Source organism: Pseudorca crassidens, chromosome 5 (genome assembly GCF_039906515.1).
Source record: "Pseudorca crassidens isolate mPseCra1 chromosome 5, mPseCra1.hap1, whole genome shotgun sequence".
In the NCBI taxonomy this organism is placed as follows: Eukaryota; Metazoa; Chordata; class Mammalia; order Artiodactyla; family Delphinidae; genus Pseudorca; species Pseudorca crassidens.
Genome location: NC_090300.1, coordinates 22,700,615 through 22,721,763, shown reverse-complemented (window position 1 = coordinate 22,721,763; position 21,149 = coordinate 22,700,615). Strand labels below are relative to the sequence as shown.

The 21,149-nt window shown below is 41.6% G+C and overlaps 1 protein-coding gene across 2 annotated transcripts in view; it reads right to left on the bottom strand.

Moving 5' to 3' along the window:
• WWTR1 (WW domain containing transcription regulator 1) overlaps positions 1-21,149 on the bottom strand; it is a 203,971-nt gene that overhangs the window by 178,200 nt on the left and 4,622 nt on the right. The window contains exon 5 of one of the 2 annotated variants that reach the window (XM_067737526.1): positions 15,736-16,951. The exons of the other annotated variant lie outside the window; for it this stretch is intronic. Coding sequence (XP_067593627.1) covers positions 16,754-16,951 — 198 coding nt within the window. The 3' untranslated portion in view covers positions 15,736-16,753. Of the gene's footprint in view, positions 1-15,735; positions 16,952-21,149 lie in introns of those variants that run through there. 2 annotated transcript variants of the gene reach the window in all.

Genomic DNA, 21,149 nt, shown 5'->3' with positions numbered 1-21,149 from the left:
TTTATGCAAAGCAAATTATAATCAGAAGAGTGTTTGGGGAGGGCAAGTTCTAGAACAGTGAATTTTCAACTAGGGAGAGTTAACTTCCCTTGGGGGATGGGTAAAGGGAAGGGGGCTTTTAGGGAAACTTTTGTGTGTGGTGAGTTGTTGTTGTTTTTTCTTTTTTAGCATATGTCATTAGAAATGGCATAACTAATATTATAATTCGATAATATATTTCAGGGGGGAAATTTAAACCCTATTGCTTTCCTAATGACAATTATAAAAAGCAAAGCTCAACAGAATCTTCTTGGCTGGTGACAGTCAGCTTGGAGGGTGGCAATCCACAAATCAGACTCTCTGGAGGGTCTAAGATTTTTTGTTTTTTCAAAATGAGGCAAGAAAATATGTTCACTGAGGCACCAAGCAAAAGCCATCCATGAGGCAGCTTACATTTGCGGGACCCAAATCAAATTCTCTGTTCTCAATTTTTTTCTCACTAAACAGTTTTTTTTTTTTTTTTTTTTTTTTTGCTGTACGCGGGCCTCTCACTGTTGTGGCCTCCCCCATTGTGGAACACAGGCTCCAGACGCGCAGGCTCAGCGGCCATGGCTCACGGGCCCAACCGCTCCGCGGCATGTGGGATCTTCCCGGACCGGGGCACGAACCCGTGTCCCCTGCATCGGCAGGTGGACTCTCAACCACTGCGCCACCAGGGAAGCCCGTCACTAAACAGTTTTGTGATGAATATAACCTTATTTAGTTTCTTATTAGCCACTAACTGTGGGACTCAATGTGGAAATGTATCTATGCTACTTAGACAGTAGTATGTACTTTATAGTATAGCATACAGTAAAATACTATAAAGTACTACTACAGTTTTTTTTTTTTTTTTTTTTTTTTTTTTTTTTTTTTTTTGCGGTACGCGGGCCTCTCACTGTTGTGGCCTCTCCCGTTGCGGAGCACAGGCTCCGGACGCGCAGGCTCAGCGGCCATGGCTCACGGGCCCAGCCACTCCGCGGCATGTGGGATCTTCCCGGACCGGGGCACGAACCCGTGTCCCCTGCATCGGCAGGCGGACTCTCAACCACTGCGCCACCAGGGAAGCCACTACTACAGTTTTGAGACCAAATTCTGCCGCTAGGCCAAACCACTGTGTGGTTACAGCAGACTTCTGATGGTCTCAGCATTGATTTTTCTCCCCTCCTCCTTTCCAAAAGGCCCTCTGTTCACCTGGGGTTTGCTACAATTCCTGGGAAGAGGGCTACTGTCTTCTGCTAACACATTCCAACCCCTTTAACACAGCAATTGGTTTGTAACCTAAACCAGTCCAATCAGAGTGAATCTGAGAACTTTTTGTAAAAATGATGATACTTGGACAAAGATGGGCTCACTTTCTTTCTTTCTTTTTTTTTTAGACTGCGTTGGGTGTTCGTTGTGGCGCGCAGGTTTTCTCTAGTCGTGGCGAGCAGGGGCTACTCTTCTTGCGGTGCATGGGCTTCTCATTGCAGTAGCTTCTCTTGTTGCAAGCATGGGCTCTGGGCACGGGGGCTTCAGTAGTTGTGGCACGTGGGCTCAGTAGTTGCGGCTCTCAGGCTCTAGAGCTCAGGCTCAGTAGTTGTGGCACACGGGCTTACTTGCTCCGTGGCATATTGGATCTTCCCAGACCAGGGCTCAAGCCGATGTCCCCTGCATTGGCAGGTGGATTCTTAACCACTGCACCACCAGGGAAACCCCGGCTCACTTTCCAGTGCCTTTAGCAGCCATCTTTGGCCATGAGGAGGGCCTAAATTAGGAGAAAGCCCACACCAAGACAGGAAAGAGAAACAGAAAGATATGGAGTGACTGGGGACATCACTGGGCCACTGGACCAAGTTTGCCTGAAACCAACACTACCTCTGGACTTGACAGTTACTTGTACCAACGAATTCTTTTCACTGTTTCAACCATTTTTAGTTGTAGTTGAAAGCACTAGTGGGTGAATCAGGGCACTGCTGAACCTGGATTATTTGAATTTCTTATTTTCCGATAGGCTCAAAAGTCAGTCAGTGAAGCAAGTCACAAAGACAAAAACTCCAGTAACTGTCATGTTCTTAACTTTTGCTGTACATCAGAATTATGTAGAGAGCTTTTAAAAATCTCAGGAGGATTAAATGAAAATCTATGAAGGTGGGGCTCAGGAAACAGAATTTTTAAGCCCCCTCCAAGGGATTCCAAAGGGCAGTCTACACTGAGAACCACTAGTCTAAGTAAATATCTTGCTCTATCCATTTAATGGTATCTGCAGACTAAATGTCCAAAATATGTCTTTCCACTAAAGGGGGAGAAAAAAGCTGACATGTAACTTGTAAGGTTAATGCAAACCATACAAATAGTATGACAGAACAGCAAAATTTATTTGAAGTCTTGTTTTACCTTTAAAATGTATGCAGGGCTTCCCTGGTGGCACAGTGGTTGAGAGTCCGCCTGCCAGTGCGGGGGACACGGGTTCGTGCCCCGGCCCGGGAAGATCCCACATGCCGCGGAGCGGTTGGGCCCGTGAGCCATGGCCGCTGAGCCTGAGCGTCCGGAGCCTGTGCTCTGCAAGGGGTGAGGCCACAGCAGTGAGAGGCCCGCGTACCGCAAAAAAAAAAAAAAAAAGTATGCAAATTTTGTACTCTACTTCCTTTTATATTCTTTCTTCTCTTTCCCTTTCTCCCTTCAATATTTAATAGGAGCTTATCATGTCCTGTCACAGTGACAGACAACAGGAAAACAAGGAAAAACACAGTTCCTACAATCCAGGAAAAATAGGTAATTAATCTAGTAATTACAACAAAACCTGCTGACTCTATGATAAGGTCAGCTCAGGGCGCCATGTAAACAGAACGGGGGCTCCTGACCTCCTGGAGGAAATGTTTACTCTGAAACCAGAGGAATGCATATCAGTTACCTTTGTATGATGACGGAAGAGGATCCAGACAGTGGAAGTAAAGGAACTGAAAGAACATAGCAGGGGCAGAGGAGAATGCGAGAGAGATGAGGCTAGAGAGAAAGGCAGGAGCCAGGACTTCCCCCCCAAAGTAGTGCCAACCAACTGAAGGGTTTTAAGCAGTAAAAGGATGTAATTTCTCTTTGGAAGATAATTCTGGCTGCTGTGTAGGAAATGTATTGGAGGGGAGGGATGCATGTGGGGAAAAGGGGAACTTAATAAGAGGGGCTCAGGGAGACCAGTTAACTGGGGGCAGATACAGTAGCCCAGGCAGGCAAGAGCAAGGAGGCCATTGGATGGAGAGAAGTGGGCTAATCTGAATGACATTTAAGAAGGTGTAATTGAAAGGACTTAGTAATTGACCAGCTGTGATGAGTGAGGGGGAGAGAGAGAAGCCAAGAGTGACATATGTCTCTTGTTTAAGCAACTGTGTGGATGGCAATGCCATTTGTTGAATAAGGCACACTGGAAAAGAACAAGTTTGTAAGAGATGAGTTGAATTTTGTTCGTCTTGAGTTTGAAGTCCCTGTTAGACATCTAAGCACAGACAACTGATACATGTGTTTCAAATTCAGGAGAGCAGTATGAGTTAGAGATCTACAGTTGATAGCCATCAGCAAATTGATGGTAATAAAGCCAAGAGAATGAACTAAATTACCTGGTATAAGTCTGTAGAGAGAAATGACTTAAGATAAAGCTCTGTGGACCACCTACAACTAAAAGGACAGTGGAGGACAGAGTCTTGCAAAGAATAACAAGAACACATTGATAGAGATATAGGAGGCAAAACAGGAGAGTGTTTGAAAAAAAACAGGGTGAAAAAGGTATATTTTCTGTGTTTTTATTTTGGTTGTGCTGGGTCTTAGCTGCGGCAGGTGGGCTCCTTAGTTGTGGTATGTGAACTCTTAGTTGCAGCATGCACGTGGGCTTTATCTAGTTGTGGTGAGCAGGGGGCTACCCTTCGTTGCGGTGCACGGGCTTCTCATTGTAGTGGCTTCTCTTACTGCGGAGCATGGACCCTAGAGCTCGTGGGCTTCACTAGTTGTGGTGCACAGGCTCAGTAGTTGTGGCTATGGACTTAGTTGCTCCACGGCATGTGGGATCTTCCTGGACCAGGGCTCGAACCCGTGTCCCCTGTCTTGGCAGGTGGATTCTTAACCACTGCACCACCAGGGAAGTCCTGGGTATATATATATATATATATTTTTTCCGGTACGCGGGCCTCTCACTGCTGTGGCCTCTCCCGCTGCGGAGCACAGGCTCCGGACGCGCAGGCTCAGCGGCCATGGCTCACGGGCCCAGCCGCTCCGCGGCATGTGGGATCTTCCCGGACCTGGGCACCAACCCGTGTCCCCTGCATCGGCAGGCGGACTCTCAACCACTGCGCCACCACGGAAGCCCCCTGGGTATATTTTTTAGAAAGAGGGAGTCCAATGCTGTCAACCGTGTCAAATGCTGATGTAAGATCTAGTAAGATGAGGGCTGAAAAACATACGTACATTGGATTTAGCAACATGCGAGTTCCTGGAAATGTTACCATGAGTGGCTTAAGAAGGGAAGGTAAAATTTTTCAGAAGTTGCTGAAATGGAGAAGAGACACAGTGTATGGTAACTGGAGAGGGATGTGAGTCAAGGGATATTAAGATGAGATAGACTTGGACTTCCCTGGTGGCACAGTGGTTAAGAATCTGCCTGCCAATGTGGGGGATACAGGTTTGATCCCTGGTCCGGGAAGATCCCACATGCTACGGAGCAACTGAGTCCGCATGCCACAACTACTAAAGCCCACGCGCCTAGAGCCCGCACCCTGCAACAAGAGAAGCCACCGCAATAAGCCCGCACACCGCAACGAAGAGTAGCCCCCGCTCTCCGCAACTAGAGAAAAGCCCCCGCGCAGCAACGACAACCCAACGCAGCCAAAAATAAGACAAATTAAATAAATTAAAAAAAAGATGAGATAGACTGGAAAATGCTTTTTTTTCTTTTTTTAATGGAAGGAAATCAGGAAAATGGATAAAGTGGAAAATACGAAAGTGTCAGGATACTGGAAGGAATGGGATCCAGACACGTGAGGGATGCCTTTTGGACTGGAATAGGAGAAACAGTATTGGTGTAGAGAGCAGCGAGGATTGTAGGTTTGTTGGCCAGAAGTGGAGAGAAATCCTGTCCGATCACTTCTATTTGTTCTGTGGAGGAGGAGGCAGTCATCAGCAGAGAATGAGAGGGGGCGGTGGGTGGGTGAGGGGTTTAAGGGGAGTGGAGAAGTTTTGAAATCGTTGTTGAAAATGGGAGACAGCTAACTAGGGAAACAGTAGGCTAGTCGGTCGGTGGTAAGGGCTTCATTGAGACTGATGACCATTAATGTAAAACCGGGATAGCCTGTGTGCTTCAGCATATTTCTTCCGTGGGTCTCAGCGGCCACGAACTAGCAGGAAGAAAGATGGACATCTGCATTCATATATGGCGGGCAAGATAGGTGCAATGGAAGGTGCAAAAGAAAGGATTTAGAATATTGGCAGTGATAGGTTGCTTGAAGTGATGGGTTGTGAATCAAGCTGGTGAGGGAGGGAAATACCAACAGGCAGAGGCTGTTAAATGGAGAGGGTTAGGGTAAGAAAACTGAAGGTCTCTTTGAAGCTGAAGAACTGGGGTGTTGGAGGTAACTGACCAATGAGCGGGATCAGTTTCAGAGCTTGGGATGTTTGAGATTGTGATTTCAGAAATAGAACTGTTCCGGTGGAGACAAGGGCCAGGGTGTAGCAGTGGAAGCAAGTGGCTGAAAGAAACATGGAAGGCCTTAGGAAATGAGATCAAGGAAACAAGAAGCCAAGGTGTTGGATGGATCATCCACATACCCCAGTTTGATGGGAGGACTTCAGAACACTTGGAAGCTAAAGGCCCCGCATAATCTTGCCACTGCCCACTCCTCTGATCACTCCTATCCTTACTTAATTCCAGCCACACCACCCTCCTTGCACACTCTCAGATGTGTCAAGCTCATTCTCACCTCAGGGCATTTGCATATACTTTTCCTTCTGTCTTGAATACTCTTCTTCCAAATAGTCCACATTTTTTTTCCCCAATGTAGTTCACTTCTAAAACCGTAATCAAGCAATTTAATACTGTAAAATTATTTTCTATCACAGATGAGTGGTTTCTAAGAACTTGTTCTTGATAGCTGTTGTAAATCACGATGACTTATTTCACTAGGATTCACCGAAACATCCCTAAATCCAATCTGTAAATCTATAGAATACATTTTTCCTATTCAAAACTGTAGAGGTTCTTTACTGTTACTAAACACAGACAAACCTAAGTCACTTCCACAAAATGTGATTCATGCCAGAAAGCTCTGTGTGACGCCTTCCAGACCACAGTTCCCGTAGGTCAGTGAAGAGGGCAAGTCATTTCACCTTCTAATAAACAAACACTCTGGTGATTCCAGTTTCTGATACCTAGTGATCCTCACCCCTCATTTCATTCGGGTTTCTGCTCCAACATCACCTCTTCAGAACTTTCTCTAACCAGTCTACCTAAAATAGCAGCTCTCAGCCCCTCGTTCTTTTCTTTTCTTTTCTTTTTTTTGATTGAAAAGTAATTTTACTTTTTTTCAACTTTCTGGCCTGAGGAATATGGATCAGGACATTGTAATCCTTTTGATATCACCTTAGAGGGTTAAGATGCTCTTTGACATTTTTTTTTAAAACTTTTATTGGAGTATAGTTGATTTACAATGTTGTATTAGTTTCAGGTGTACAGCAAAGTGAATCAGCCATACATATACATATACCCACTCCTTTTTTAGAATTTTTTCTCACATAGGCCATTACAGAGTATTGAGTAGAGTTCCCTGTGCTATACAGTAGGTTCTTATTAGTTATCTATTTTATATATAGTAGTGTGTGTAGGTCAATCCTAATCTCTCAATTTATCCCTCTGACCCCTCACTCTTTTTTTTTAAATAGATCTTTAAAATAGAATTTAAAAAAAAATTATTTATTTTATTTTTGGCTGCGTTGGGTCTTTGTTACTGCATGCGGGCTTTTTCTCTAGTTGCGGCGAGCGGGGGCTACTCTTCATTGCGGTGCATGGGTTTCTCATTGTGGTGGCTTCTCTTGTTGTGGAGTATGGGCTCTAGGTGTACCGGCTTCAGTAGTTGTGGCTCACAGGCTCTAGAGCGCAGGCTCAGCCGTTGTGGCGCACGGGCTTAGTTGCTCTGCGGCATGTGAGATTTTCCCAGACCAGGGTTTGAACCCGTGTCCCCTGCATTGACAGGTGGATTCTTAACCACTGCACCACCAGGGAAGCCCTGACCCCTCACTCTTAACCTCTAATCTTTTTTTAGTTTTCTTCAGAGCATTTAGCACCTGAAGTTATAGTACACATGTATTTTCTTAATTATCCATCGCCCCACCAGACTGAAAGTTCAATGAGGGCAGTGATTTTCTCTTGTCCCCACTGTATTCTCAGTATCGAAACAGATTCTGGAATACACTAGGTACGCAGTAAGTACTCGTTGCATGGAGAGATGAACAGAGAAGAGGAAGGATCAAGGAAGCACATGAAAGGCAGCTATAAATGATAAAGACGGCATGGCTGAACAGCATAAATTCTAATGAAGTAAGGCTTTTTCTTTTTCTTTTTTTTTCTTTTTTCCACACCACACAGCCTGTGGGATTTTAGTTCCCTAACCAGGGATTGAACCCAGGCCCTGGGCAGTGAGAGCGTCGAGTCCTAACCGCTGGACCACCAGGGAATTCCCAGAAGTAGGGCTATGAAACAAGGGTGAAAGGAGAAAGTTTGAAAGACACATTCGGTAAATGACACTGGCAAACCCCTGCCCTGTCCCATTCCTGAAGATATCCAAGGCAACCCCACTCGAAAAGGCAAAAGGAAAATGAGGTCCTAAGGGGAGAAGGAGATCTAAGGTTGCAGTGACAGGGGCTCATCTTGCACAGGGGCCCACGAAAGCAGCAGCCACAGTCCACTCCATAGCTCCAGCTTATAAAAGTGCAGCTTCTGATTTTCTGCTTTTGTGCCTTTGTTCATCCTCATCTCCTGCTCAGAATGCCCACCTTGCTTGTCTATCTGCTCAAATCCTGTCCTTCTCTCAACAACTCAGAGTCAGTCTTCTTCTGACCACTCCAGGCTGAAATGCTTTTTCCCTACCCTCAAGTTCCACAGAGAATATAATATATACCATTCACTCATCACTCTTATTTACTCATTCATTTGTTCATTAATTTGTTTAACTACGATGTACCAGGTACTGCTTCATTTGACAATTACTGTTTTGTTATTATCTTTTTTTTTTTTTTTTTTTTTCCCTGTACGCGGGCCTCTCACTGTTGTGGCCTTTCCCGTTGCAGAGCACAGGCTCCGGACGCGCAGGCTCAGCGGCCATGGCTCACGAGCCCAGCCGCTCCACAGCCTGTGGGATCTTCCCAGACCGGGGCATGAACCCGTGTCCCCTGCATCGGCAGGCGGACTCTCAACCACTGTGGCACCAGGGAAGCCCTGTTATTATCTTTTTCGGGTTTTTTTTGACTGTGTCACCATGTGGCACATGGGATCTTAGTTCCCCAACCAGGGATTGAACCTGAGCCCCCTGCTTTGGGAGCACAGAGTCTTAACAACTGGACCACCAGGGAAGTCCCTGTTTTCATCTTATTTTCTACAAGCAAACTGTAATATACTAATAACTAAAACGATTACAGTGAAACCACAAGATTATTGCAAGTTCTAAGGAAATAGTTTATAGACACGACAGAGGAGATAGGGAAAGCAGATAAAAGGAAAACTACAGTGTTAGAAGGAAAATGGTTTTATGTTTTGAATCTTGTCTCTCTAATTAGACTGTGAGATCCTATATTGCAGTCAATCTATATCCTAAAATAATGCCTACGTTTTAGATGCATGACAATTTGAAGAGCTATTTTACAAAGATCCATTTTATGAAATAAAGTATGCAATTTTACAAAATGAATCTAATTTGTATCCTCTGTAGCATTTAGAATTATTAAGATGCCAACTGAAGCAGAGAATCAATTTATTGGAATTGTATTAGGCAGGCACCCTGCAGAATCAAGGGGCAGCTCTGACGCCAGGTCCTTAAAGAACAAGAACAGGAGCATCGGGCTTCCTGGTGGCGCAGTGGTTGAGAGTCCGGCGGCCGATGCAGGAGACACAAGTTCGTGCCCCGGTCCGGGAAGATCCCACATGCCGTGGAGCGGCTGGGTCCGTGAGCCATGGCTGCTGAGCCTGCGCGTCCGGAGCCTGTGCTCCGCAACGGGAGAGGCCACAACAGTGAGAGGCCCGCGTACCGCAAAAGAAGAAAAAAAAAAAAGAACAGGAGCATCTTTGTGAGGCCATGTAACAAGTCATCGAGCAACTGGCGGGGCTGCCACTAAAATGAACTTGCGCCAACCATTCTGAGTCCTCAGGTTGCAAAGTCCCAGGAGAGAGACTTACGGGCTCAGCATGAAGAGCGGAGGGCACATGGTCTCTTGTCTGACCGTCCCATCGAACTGTATTCAATTGGAAAGAAATTGTTCTCCAAATGTAAATTGGGGCACAATTGCCAAGACAGCAAAAAACGATCAAGGGGAGAAAAGTGCCTTCCTGATGCCCCTAGTAAGAATTACCGCCTCCCTTATTTATGTATGCACAGTTCCTCAATTGTTGTATCTTCTCCTATGCCTAATCACACTCTGATTGAATCGATGGTGTTTACATACCTTTTCCTTTCCTCCACTAGCTTACAAGCCCAGAAGGCAGTGGCTGCAGCAGCTGCATCACCCAGAAAATGCTGTCCTAGAGGCCCCCAGTGCTCTATTTCAAAATTAGTAAAAAAATATTCTGAGTGAACTTAAGTGAAAGTAAATGCCTTTTTCTCTATTCCATTATAGACAATTTTTATAAATTTTTAAGTTTTACCTTTCTAATGTGAAAAAAATACAAAATGAATATGGAAAGACATAAATCCTCCTTAGTTGCTTTCCTATCTTCTCTAAATCTGTAAAATGCCCACAGAACATCCCTCATTTTAGTAGGAAATCTTCTAAATTACAATTAAGAAGGATATAATATGAATCTCACTTTCTTTGCAGCTGACTCGGCTGAGTCCCTTCAAGTTTGGCCAACTAGCTCCCTACCTGGTATAACTTTTTTTTTTTAAATCCACTGTCTTTTAAAAAAATATTTATTTATTTATTTATGGCCGCATTGGGTCTTCGTTGCTGTGTACAGGCTTTCTCTATTTCTCTAGCTGAGGTAAGCGGGGGCTACTCTTGGTTGCGGTGCATGGGCTTCTCATTGCGTTGGCTTCTCTTGTTGCGGAGCTCAGGTTCCAGGCACGTGGGTTCAGTAGTTGTGGCACACGGGCTCAATAGTTGTGGCTTGCAGTCTCTAGAGCGCAGGCTCAGTAGTTGTGGCACACGGGCTGAGTTCCTCCGCAGCATGTGGGATCTTCCCGGACCAGGGTTCAAACCCGTGTCCCTAGCACTGGCAGGCAGATTCATAACCACTGTGCCACCAGGGAAGCCCCCTGGTATAACTTTTGAATTAGGCTAGAAATAAAATGCTCAGTTCACTGGAGAATAACTCTACTAATAACTGGCTAGGAAGAAATTGCTCTCAAACTTTTCTAACTTGTACCTGGGAAGGTAATTTTAAAAAGCCATCATTGTAGAAAATACATTATTGAATCTGTCAGAGGTTCTTTTACAAACATTATAAAATAAAATGCAACAGATTAATTCCATAGGGAGACCAGGAATAGGACTCAATCAAATACCGGAAAAAGCAAGGGCGTATCCATACAATGAAATATTATTCAGTCATAAAAAATGCATCAAGTACTGATACATGCTACATACAACATGAACCTTGAAAACACTATGCTAAGTGAAAGAAGCCAGACACAAAAAGCCATATATTGTATAATTCGACTTATATGAAGTGTTCAGAAGAGGCAAATGCACAGAAAGGAGATGAGTGGTTGCCAGGGGCTGGAGGGAGGAGGAAAGGGAGAGGGACTGCTAATGGATATGGGTTTCTTTCTGAAGTGATGAAAACTTTCTGTCATCAGATACTGGTGACAGTTGCACAACTTTGTGAATATTCTAAAACCCACTGAATTGCATTTTGCAAGGGTGAATTTTATGTTATGTGAATTATTTCTCAAAAAAATTTTTTTTAAATGGGAGGGAGGAGGCTGAAGAGATTTGTTATGAAAAGGAATTGTTCTAAGGGCCTAAGAAAGGCACGGAATTTGGTTTTCATGTCTAAGCAAAGAGTGGAACAAAAAAGCATAGGAAAGAATACCCCATAATTACACCCTTAAGGGTCTAAACATTAAAAAAAACCTTTTAATTACATTGCTTATATTGTGAGACAAATCATCTTCACCTTTTTGGGGAAGTATATGGTGACTCACTAATTTATTTTTTTTAGGTACTCAAAACATCGTCTACAAGCTTTTTTAGTTTAGTCTATGCATTGTTACAACAGCCTAGCTGCAAATCAAGTAATTTTATTATGTTGCAGCACTTACACTCACTTGAGCTTTGTAAGAACTTTTTATTTGGAATAAAAGCTTATGGTTTGCAGACCATGCCAGGAAACCACATCCTAACCATCTATACTTGTTCCAATGAAACTCAAAGACTTCCCTGGATTTTCTTTTCCTCATTCTCTGAATTTTAATCTGTGTTTTTTTTAGCCTTTGAGTTAACTGAGAAGCCTTTTCGTTCTGTGAACTAAGCACATTCCTTCAAAACCACAGGCATCCACTTCTCATTGGATTTATGACAATCACAACATTGGCATGCAGGTATTAAAAAAACTCAATTTGCTTTTCCCATCACACCTCTGGTTACCTCAGGGAACCCCTCTTCAGTGGAAAAGGGGTAAAGATAATTTCCGTCATCTAAACCATGTCCAAGTACTCCACAGTATTCTGTAGCGATCTGTCCTTTCCTCTGTACATTTCTACAGCTCTAGCCATTGAATCATATTAAAAGTTTTGCTCTCCAGAAGAAGGTGGAGTTTCAAAGAAAAGTGGTTCCAACAGACAGCTTCCCTTCCCTTCTTCAGAATAGCCCCCTTAGGATACTCCTTTCTGCAGCCTGATGAGTTTATGAATTAAACTATTTTCAAGGATGGAATGGCCTGAGAGCATTCTAAACTTTAGGACTTCACCCTTTGTTCGACACACAACATGGGTTATTCTGAGTATTTAATAAATATTTAATGCAGTGGAGTCCGTACCTTTGTAAAAAAAAAAAAAAGAGCTAGAAAAGGTTTTAAAATTTGCTTTGTTTTCCTATCAGCACAATGTCATACATAAATGGGTGGATTATACCTCAAAGTAAAAGAGTAAAGAGTAAGAAAAATTAAGAAGAAAAGAGGTAAAAGCTGTCACGTGGTTTGTGAGAAAGGGCAAAAATCCTTTTCTTGGCGTTGCCTCTTTTTAGCTGATGGTTGGGCAGACTGTTCTGCAGAAGATATGGTAACTGCAGGAGAGGAAAAAGAAAATTGTAGTCTTTGCAACTAAAACATATCAATTTAGGTGCAAGTATAATAAAAGTGCATGGCCTCCCACTCTGATAGCCACATAATTAGCAATATTTCTAATGATAACATAATTTACACTATAATTATTAAAACATTTATCTTATAGAAAGTTAATTGGGTTTAAAATGGCAACAACCTGATAGAAGCCAAGTTTCAGAATACATTAATGCAGATATTTGTATTCCCATGCTCCTTTTTACTTTAGGTCCATTAAGGAAATAAAATTACTTTTCCTATATTTCCCCATTATGGTAAGTAGGATCTTACGGACTCGTGGCTACCAAACATAATTAAGTCATTTTAGTTCCTGAGCAGAGAGGACTGGAGCTATACAAACATAAAACAAAGAGCCATTAGTATTCAGTGATTGAATCACTAAATATATATACTTTATTGCCATAAAGTACATCGTTTTCTCATCTCGAAGTAGTACATACTATTTTGTAAAGCTGAGAAATAATGGGTTTCTTCTGCTTTTATAATTAAAACATTGCTCTCGAAGTTTGTAAAGCTCACTGAAGTAACCACATTAATGGTGAAGCTGGGCTTCCTTGTTTTAAGGAAAGTATTTAGGTTTGAACATAACGGTCATGGTGGTTTTAAAATGAATATATTTAAACTAGAGGCAATGTAGTATGATACCATTTTTACCAAAATATTTTCTACCATTAATGAAAGAAAGGAAAAGGGATGACAGTAACCTATTACTATGGAAACTGTGGAAGGATAAGCTAAAGAGAGACTTAAATATATATATAAAAAAAAAAGTACAGAGAAGAGTGCATACATTATAGCAGGAAGATTTTATACAGCAGCTGACAGATCTTCCTGACCATGAAGGCTATGAGAAACTACAAAGAAGTATTATGTGTTTTCTCCTGGAGATTAAAAACAACTCCACTTAGATATAATATTACCTAGAAGAAGAGACCTGGCTTAGCTAGTATCTTGAGATTCCCATGCTTCTTTCACTGGTGTGGAGAAAAAAAGACGGAAAAAAGAGACTCTAGACCAAGCCTATAGGTAAAACCCTCAGCGTGTCTACCTGAGCCCTATGGGGACTAGGCAGTTTTGAATAGCTGAGTTTTCTGGAGAGTTATATGTATATCATTCTAAGAATTAAAATTTTCCATAAAGGTACTACTAAAAATGTACTTAAATTCCCTGATCTTTTTTCTTCTTCCTTTAGACTTCAAAAAAAATTTTTTGTTATTCAAACTCAGTATAGAAATCAGGTAACATTTTCTGTTTCTTACATAGAGTATATGAGACAGAATTCAAGGCTACAAAATAGTGAGATCCGCAGTCTACACAAGTATTTTCTAAAGCCCAATACTATGCTAAACATTCTATATATGTGGTCTCACTTGGTCTCTACAAGCCAGTGAGATAGGTGTTATTACTCCTATTTTAAAGATGAAGAAAACAAGGCTTTGGGAATTTATCAAGGACCCCAAAGAAGCCACAGAGCCTAAAATTCAAACCCTTTTGTCCAGTTCCAAAGACTGACCTCTTAACCTTCTCATAGGGTTATATACTAAAGGGCCACACGCTGCTATAAATGTTAAGGGCTCCCACACGTGCATCCCTTACACACACTTAATGATTTTTCAAACTTTCCTTGGTATCCGGTTCTCACTTTTCAGTTTTCAAAGAAGTATATTTTCTTCTTATGGTATCCCCACCACTTTTCTAGTTTGCTGCTTTATATTTACCTAAGCCTGGAAATATCAATAACAAAACAAGCTCATGGAATTTTGTGAAACACAAAGGAGACTTCCAATGGGTGAAGTATCTGTAGAACTTTGTGATTATACATATTGATTATTTCCTACTCACCGCTCTGTTCTGAGAGATGAGATGTTACTATTCTGGCTTTGAGACATAAAAGCTATTACACTTGTCTAAACATGCATCAGCAAATCCTAAAAAATTAGCATACTCATAACCCAAAATGTTTTAACAAACATTTAGACAGTTACAGATGGAAAGGAACATCCCAGAGTCAAGAAACCTGGTCATATATGAGAGTAGAATAGTGACTGCATCTGCAGAAAATACGTTCATGTACAAGTTACAAAAAAAATCAAATGTGCCATAAAACAAACAAGGCAGAGGAATGCATAAGGGTGTGGAGTGTCCAAACAAGAAAAGGAAGAGGCTCATTAGATGGTCTGTAAAAAAAACGTGAGTCCCACATTCAAAAGGAAGTTAGGAGATTGCTCCCAACTCACTCTGGCCCAAAAAGGCAAAAAAGGCAGAACATCAGAAAGAATAACAAAGTACAGCCAGAGGAGACCGGGGGAGTTTGATACAAATAAAAAAAGACTAACATGAGCTTTGTTGTTTTGCTTGGGGTAGGAACAGTGGATACGGAGGAAGAAGAAAGGTTGCCCTAAGGAGACACAGGGATATTATTTCAGTCTTGGCTGGAGTCAGCCCTGCTTATCTCCCACCAAATGTGGACAAATAAGAAGCCTCACAGAGGCTATTTTCATCATATAAGCTGGGCAGGCATGTTGCTTTTAAACCTGATGACATATGCTACTATTTCATGTAATATATAAAGTTTCCTTTTGTTTGTGAGGTTGTTAATATGAAAGCTTGATTAATCAAGTTATCACTATAATTAAAAATTATCTGATTATAGTTTGCTAATATCTGATATTATAGTTATTTTGCAACTGCAGAACATATATGTATGGGGTGACCCAGATGCCTGCAGGGGGATGATGGGTGGCAATATCAATTGTGCTTTTCTTCCACTGGCCTCTGTTTCCGGCTGGGCTCTACTTTAACAGAAAGAAGAAACATGATGTCACTTTGACCTGAAAATCTCTAACTCTTAGAAGGCAAAGTATTGATAGAGCTTAGAGTACAGTTTAGAGTCTGACATTTCTAAAGACCTTCCTGAGTTGCTGCATGGGATGAGATTCTCAGAATAAGGTCTTGGCTAGATATTTAAGACTGAACCCCAGTTTCTACCCTTCCATACGACTTTCTCCTTAAGTCTGTTACTCCTTAAGCCTCCTTGTGTCTCCTTAAGTTTCCCTGTGTCCCTGTACTCTATGAGGCTGACCTGACACATCAGCATCTGAATTTTTCAGGCTCACAGCTTACAGTTACCCACTAAAAAGCAAAACAAAACAAAAATCAAGTTTGTAAGGAAGAAGGGATATTTGCTTGGAATGTAGTAAACATGGCCTCTCTTTGCCCTCTATATACTTTATTCGAACAGAATTATAAAAAGTGACTATAATTTACATCCAGATAATTAAGAATTGATTACATTATGTCTGCATCCATTGTTTATAAATGTAAATGACGGTGTATCTCTTAGATGCTTTGGATAATAGGGAAAAAAAGCAGTCCTTAATAAAATGCAATATATTCACACAAATTTGAGTACTATTTAAGCTTATTATCCATGGCAACTTAAACTTAAGCAACATGGTAAATACTTACTATATTCACAGGCAAAGAAAAATGCAAGAACTGCCTAAATATAGCATTAAAAAAATTTATATTCACTTCCACCTATTCTGTGGCTGTTAACATCATGGGGTGCTTTTAAAGGTCACAAATATTAAACTGTCTAGGAATATTCTGAATAGTAATAGCATTACATTGTGAACTTTTCTGTCAAATTTAGGCCAATAAGGAGGAAAATAATAAAGTTAAGTAGTCAGAAAAGTATCAAAAAAAGTACAGTCATTTATATATACAGAGGATTTGAACAGTATAGATTCACTTCCAGTTGATTCAATCCTATTTACACATTTAAAATACAAAATACATCTTTTTTTTTTTTGCGGTACGCGGGCCTCTCACTGTCGTGGCCGTGGCCCCTTCCGCCGCGGAGCACAGGCTCCGGACTCGCTGGCTCAGCGGCCATGGCTCACGGGCCCAGCCGCTCCGCGGCATGTGGGATCTTCCCGGACCGGGGCATGAACCCATGTCCCCTGCGTCAGCAGGCGGACTCCCAACCACTGCGCCACCAGGGAAGCCCCAAAATACATCTTAATTGTCAAGAAGCTGACCACATTTAGCACCAGGAAAGGAAATTTACTTAGCCTTTGATCATGACCTCAGTATCTTCACACAGGAAAAGAAATGTTATGAAATCTCTATGTATTTATCACTATCAATTAAAAAATTTATTTTGAAAAGTAACTGCTGCATATCATCAATTCACAAGTGATTCTAAGGGAAGGAAACAAGTTGGGACTACTTGATATTGCGCACAACTCTCCTACAGTGGTTTGTTTTCATTTCTTCCAAGGCTTGTTCCAATTGCTGAACCAAATGAAGCAGGGTGGCTGGGTCTGTCTGCAGAACTTGGGTGTTGTGATCTCCGTTCTGATTAAGGTGCAGCTTTAGAGTCACTGATGGTTTCATCTGTTGCCTGAGGCTTCTGCTTGCAAGCTTGATTTCAAATGGAATAAGAGCATAAGGACTATTTAATAATCATGCTAAACATATAATAATTACATTATACCATACATAAAAATCTAATTTCAGATGAATCACAGACTTCAAAAAGAAGAGTAAACTTTAAAACCTTTGGAAAGAGGGACTTCCCTGGTGGCGCAGTGGTTAAGAATCCGCCTGCTGATACAGGGAACATGGGTTCGAGCCCTGGTCCAGGAAGATCCCACATGCCGTGGAGCAACTAAGCCCGTGCACCACAACTACTGAAGCCTGTGCGCCTAGAGCCCATGCTCTGCAACAAGAGAAGCCACCACATTGAGAAGCCCGTGCACCGCAATGAAGAGTAGCCCCCGCTCGCCACAACTAGAGAAAGCCCGTGCGCAGCAACAAAGACCCAAGGCAGCCAAAGATAAATAAATAAAATAAGTTTATATTAAAAAAAAAAAAACCTTTGGGAAAAAAGAAAAAGAAAAAAAGAAACCAGAATGTATAGTCAATCAGGATGTACAGTCAGCATGGAAGGGTTTCTTAAACATGATATAAAAAAAAAAACCATAAAGAAAAAAACTGATACATTGAACAATCATTAAAATTTCTTCGAAGGATACCTAAAAATGGTGGAAAAACAAGCCACAAACTGAGAAAAGATATTTTGTAACACATACAACCAAAAAAACAAAAAAACAAAAAAAAAACTTAGTATCAAGAATGTATGAAGGGGCTTTCCTGGTGGCGCAGTGGTTGAGAGTCCGCCTGCCAATGCAGGGGACACGGGTTTGTGCCCCGGTCCGGGAGGATCCCACATGCTGCGGAGCGGCTGGGCCCGTGGGCCATGGCCACTGGGCCTGCGCGTCCAGAGCCTGTGCTCTGCAACGGGAGAGGCCACAACAGTGAGAGGCCCACGTACTGCAAAAAAAAAAAAGAATGTACGAAGAACTGCTCTGATTTAATACAAACCCCACAAAACCAAGAAAAAATTGTACAGAGACCTATCTATGCACTCTGCAGAAGTAACACAAATAGATAAACATAGGAAATATGTTCAACTTTATTACAAATCAGTAAAATGGCCAATAAAATCGTAAGATACTGTTTATCTGACTTGCAAGAATTAGAAACCTGTCCATACAGAGCACTGTAAGGTGATGGTAATGAAAACTCTCATCCACTGCTGGTGAGAGTGATGACAGAATCACTTTGGAAAACGTATACATGACCAGCAATTCCACTCCTAGGTATTTACCTTAAACTCTTACACATATACACATATTCATAATAGTATTTGCTTCCAAGAGTCCAAAACTAGACAAATCTCAAATATTCTTTAACAACAGAATGGATAAATTGAGAATATTCATACAGTGAAATGCTTACTAAATGACAGCAAAAGAAGTGAACTACAGCAACATGAATTGTCATGAATAAATCTAAAAAGAAAACGTTCAATCAAAAAAGCAAGTTGCAGGGCTTCCCTGGTGGCACAGTGGTTAAGAATCCACCTGCCAATGCAGGGGACACGGATTCAAGCCCTGGTCCGGGAAGATCCCACATGCCGCGGAGCAACTAAGCCCATAAGCCACATCTGGTGAGCCCGCATGCCGCAACTACTGAAGCCCGCGTGCCTGGAGCCCATGCTCCACAACAAGAGAAGCCGCCTGAGCACCGCAAGGAAGAGTAGACCCCACTCGCCGCAACTAGAGAAAGCCCGTGTGCAGCAACGAAGACCCCAACACAGCCAACAATAAAAAAAGACCAAAAAAAAAAAAAAAGCAAGTTGCAGAAGAATACATGAAAATCTAAAAACTATACAGTCTAGTGAAAATATATATATTAAAAAAACTATAAAGAAAAGATTAACAGCAAATTCAGGATAATAGTTACCCTTACGGGGCTCGGAGGGGGTTGTAATTTGGGGAGGTGATTCAAAGGTACTGAATGACAGTACTACAGGATAAAGAACAGTAGCCCACAAAGTTTTTCTTTCCACAAAGTTCTTGATATGGACTGATTTTTTTAATGGGGATGAAATTCTGTCCTTCTCCCTGTAAAAATAACAGCAGCAACTTTAAAAGGATCAGCCCTAAAGGTAACATGCTCCTGCACTGGTCTCAGATGCATTCAATTCACTGATGCTATTTAACAAGCGCTGGCAACTTATGAAGTATGGGAAATGCTTCTATTAGAAACTAACCTATGATGATTCATTTATTTCCCATCAGCAACTGCACAATAATTAGCTGGTAACTATCCATTTGCTACCAGTCTCCATGAGATGAGTCAGCTACTCAAAAATGAAAGGTTCTATATCCTGTTACTAGTTTCCTAGCAATTTATCTGGTCTTCATCTGACAAGACTTCTCTTCCTTCCTTCCTTGAGCTCAGTAAATCCATTAGTTCTCTGAGTAGCTTTTTCAGCCCTTAAATACACCTCACCACATGGCAATATTCATTCAATATACCCTCAACATTAAACTGTATTAGTCCTTGCAGTAACACAGCAATTCAAACTCATTTTACAGGGCAAATGAACTCTCTTGAGTCTAATTTTAGAAATTTCAATTGCCTAAGTTTCTAACTTCTAAAAATGTCTTAATAATGGAAAAACTCAAAGCAAATCAATAAAGCTGAAAAAAGAACCTCTAAGGGCTACTGGAACCCAAAAGTCAGAAGCTATCTCCACATAAGAGAGGGATACAAGATAAACTAGTGCTGAAGTTTATGAACATGACCATCCCCAAATCTCCTCCACCTGGTTATTATGAGAGGACATAAACATAAAGGCATAACCACAGTGATCTCTTCCTCCCCGTGAGCCCCACAGGAGCTGCTGCTTCTAAGGTCTCCAAGAGCATAAACTGTGTCAAGTTCTTTGCTGTAGCCACACCACTTGGCACATGATAGGTGTACAAGAAATATTTAATAAATAACACGGTTAAGAAGCTGCTGACCACCTCTCCGTATTTATATTCAGTACTGAATGCCTATTATGTGTCAGTCATTGTGTCGGAGACACAGTAGTGAACAAGATACAGCACTTACCGTCAAGGAGCCTATAATCTATTTATACTTTCTCCTGTGTTAATATATATTCAAGCACTCAACACACTGGGATATAACTGCTAAACTCTAATGGAATTTCTATAACCTATCTGGGCCATTCAAATGAGGAAGAATCCACTATTACAGCAGTTTACAAACTTTATTGCACATTAGAATTACCTGGGTGACAGGGGAGCTTTAAAAAATCCTGATACCCAGGCCAAACTCCACACCAATAAATCAGAACCTCTAGGGTAGAACGCAGACATCAGAATTTTTAAAGTTCCCTGGGTTATTCCAGTGTGCAATCAGGTTTGGGAACTAGGGAGCTATCCCACATATTCATTTGTTCATTCCCATATCCACGTGGGCCTTTACAACTTATGCTGTCTCCTCTGTCAAGAATATTACGCTGGTTTTCTCTATCCATTCATTTTTCTGAAATTTCACCTCCTTTTCTTGAAGCTTTTCTGGATCATGCCAGTGTACACTGAACTACCTGAGCTATATAGCTTTTTTGAAATACTCAGCTGTACCTTCATTTATACAATTCTATTCTTTTTTTCCCCTCCAGAACCTTATTTCACAACTATCTTTAATTACTAGTTATTTTGAGAACACTAATATCCCTAACCAGATAACATCTTTTCCAGCTGAGAAAGTGTCTTACACTTCTTTTGTGTCCCAAAGCATTCAGAACAGCTCTGATTACAGCTGATTAGTGAGTGGATGGCATTCAGCAAACATCTATTAACTAACTTATCTGTCACTGCTTGAGAAAGGGCTTCACGTGATAGTCTGAAATATCCCTTTTGGTTATTTATGTGGCTTTAAAAACAACTCAATCTCACAAAAAGGCGGCAGACACAGAAGAATATTTATTGAATCATTCCATGTATAGAAAGTTAAAGAGCAGGAAAAAGTAATCTGTGCATCAGAAGTCCGGACGCTAGTTACCTTTGAAAAGAAGGATAGGGGAAGTAATTGGTAGGAGGCAAGGAGGATGCTTCTGAGGTGCTGGTCATGGGTAAGTGTTGGTTTCATGAGTGTTTTCACCACATAATCCATTGGGCTGTATATTGACCTGTGTACTTTTTTACATATGTGTTTTATTTAGACAGAAAGGTCTTAAAAAGCTAAGCACCACTTTAAA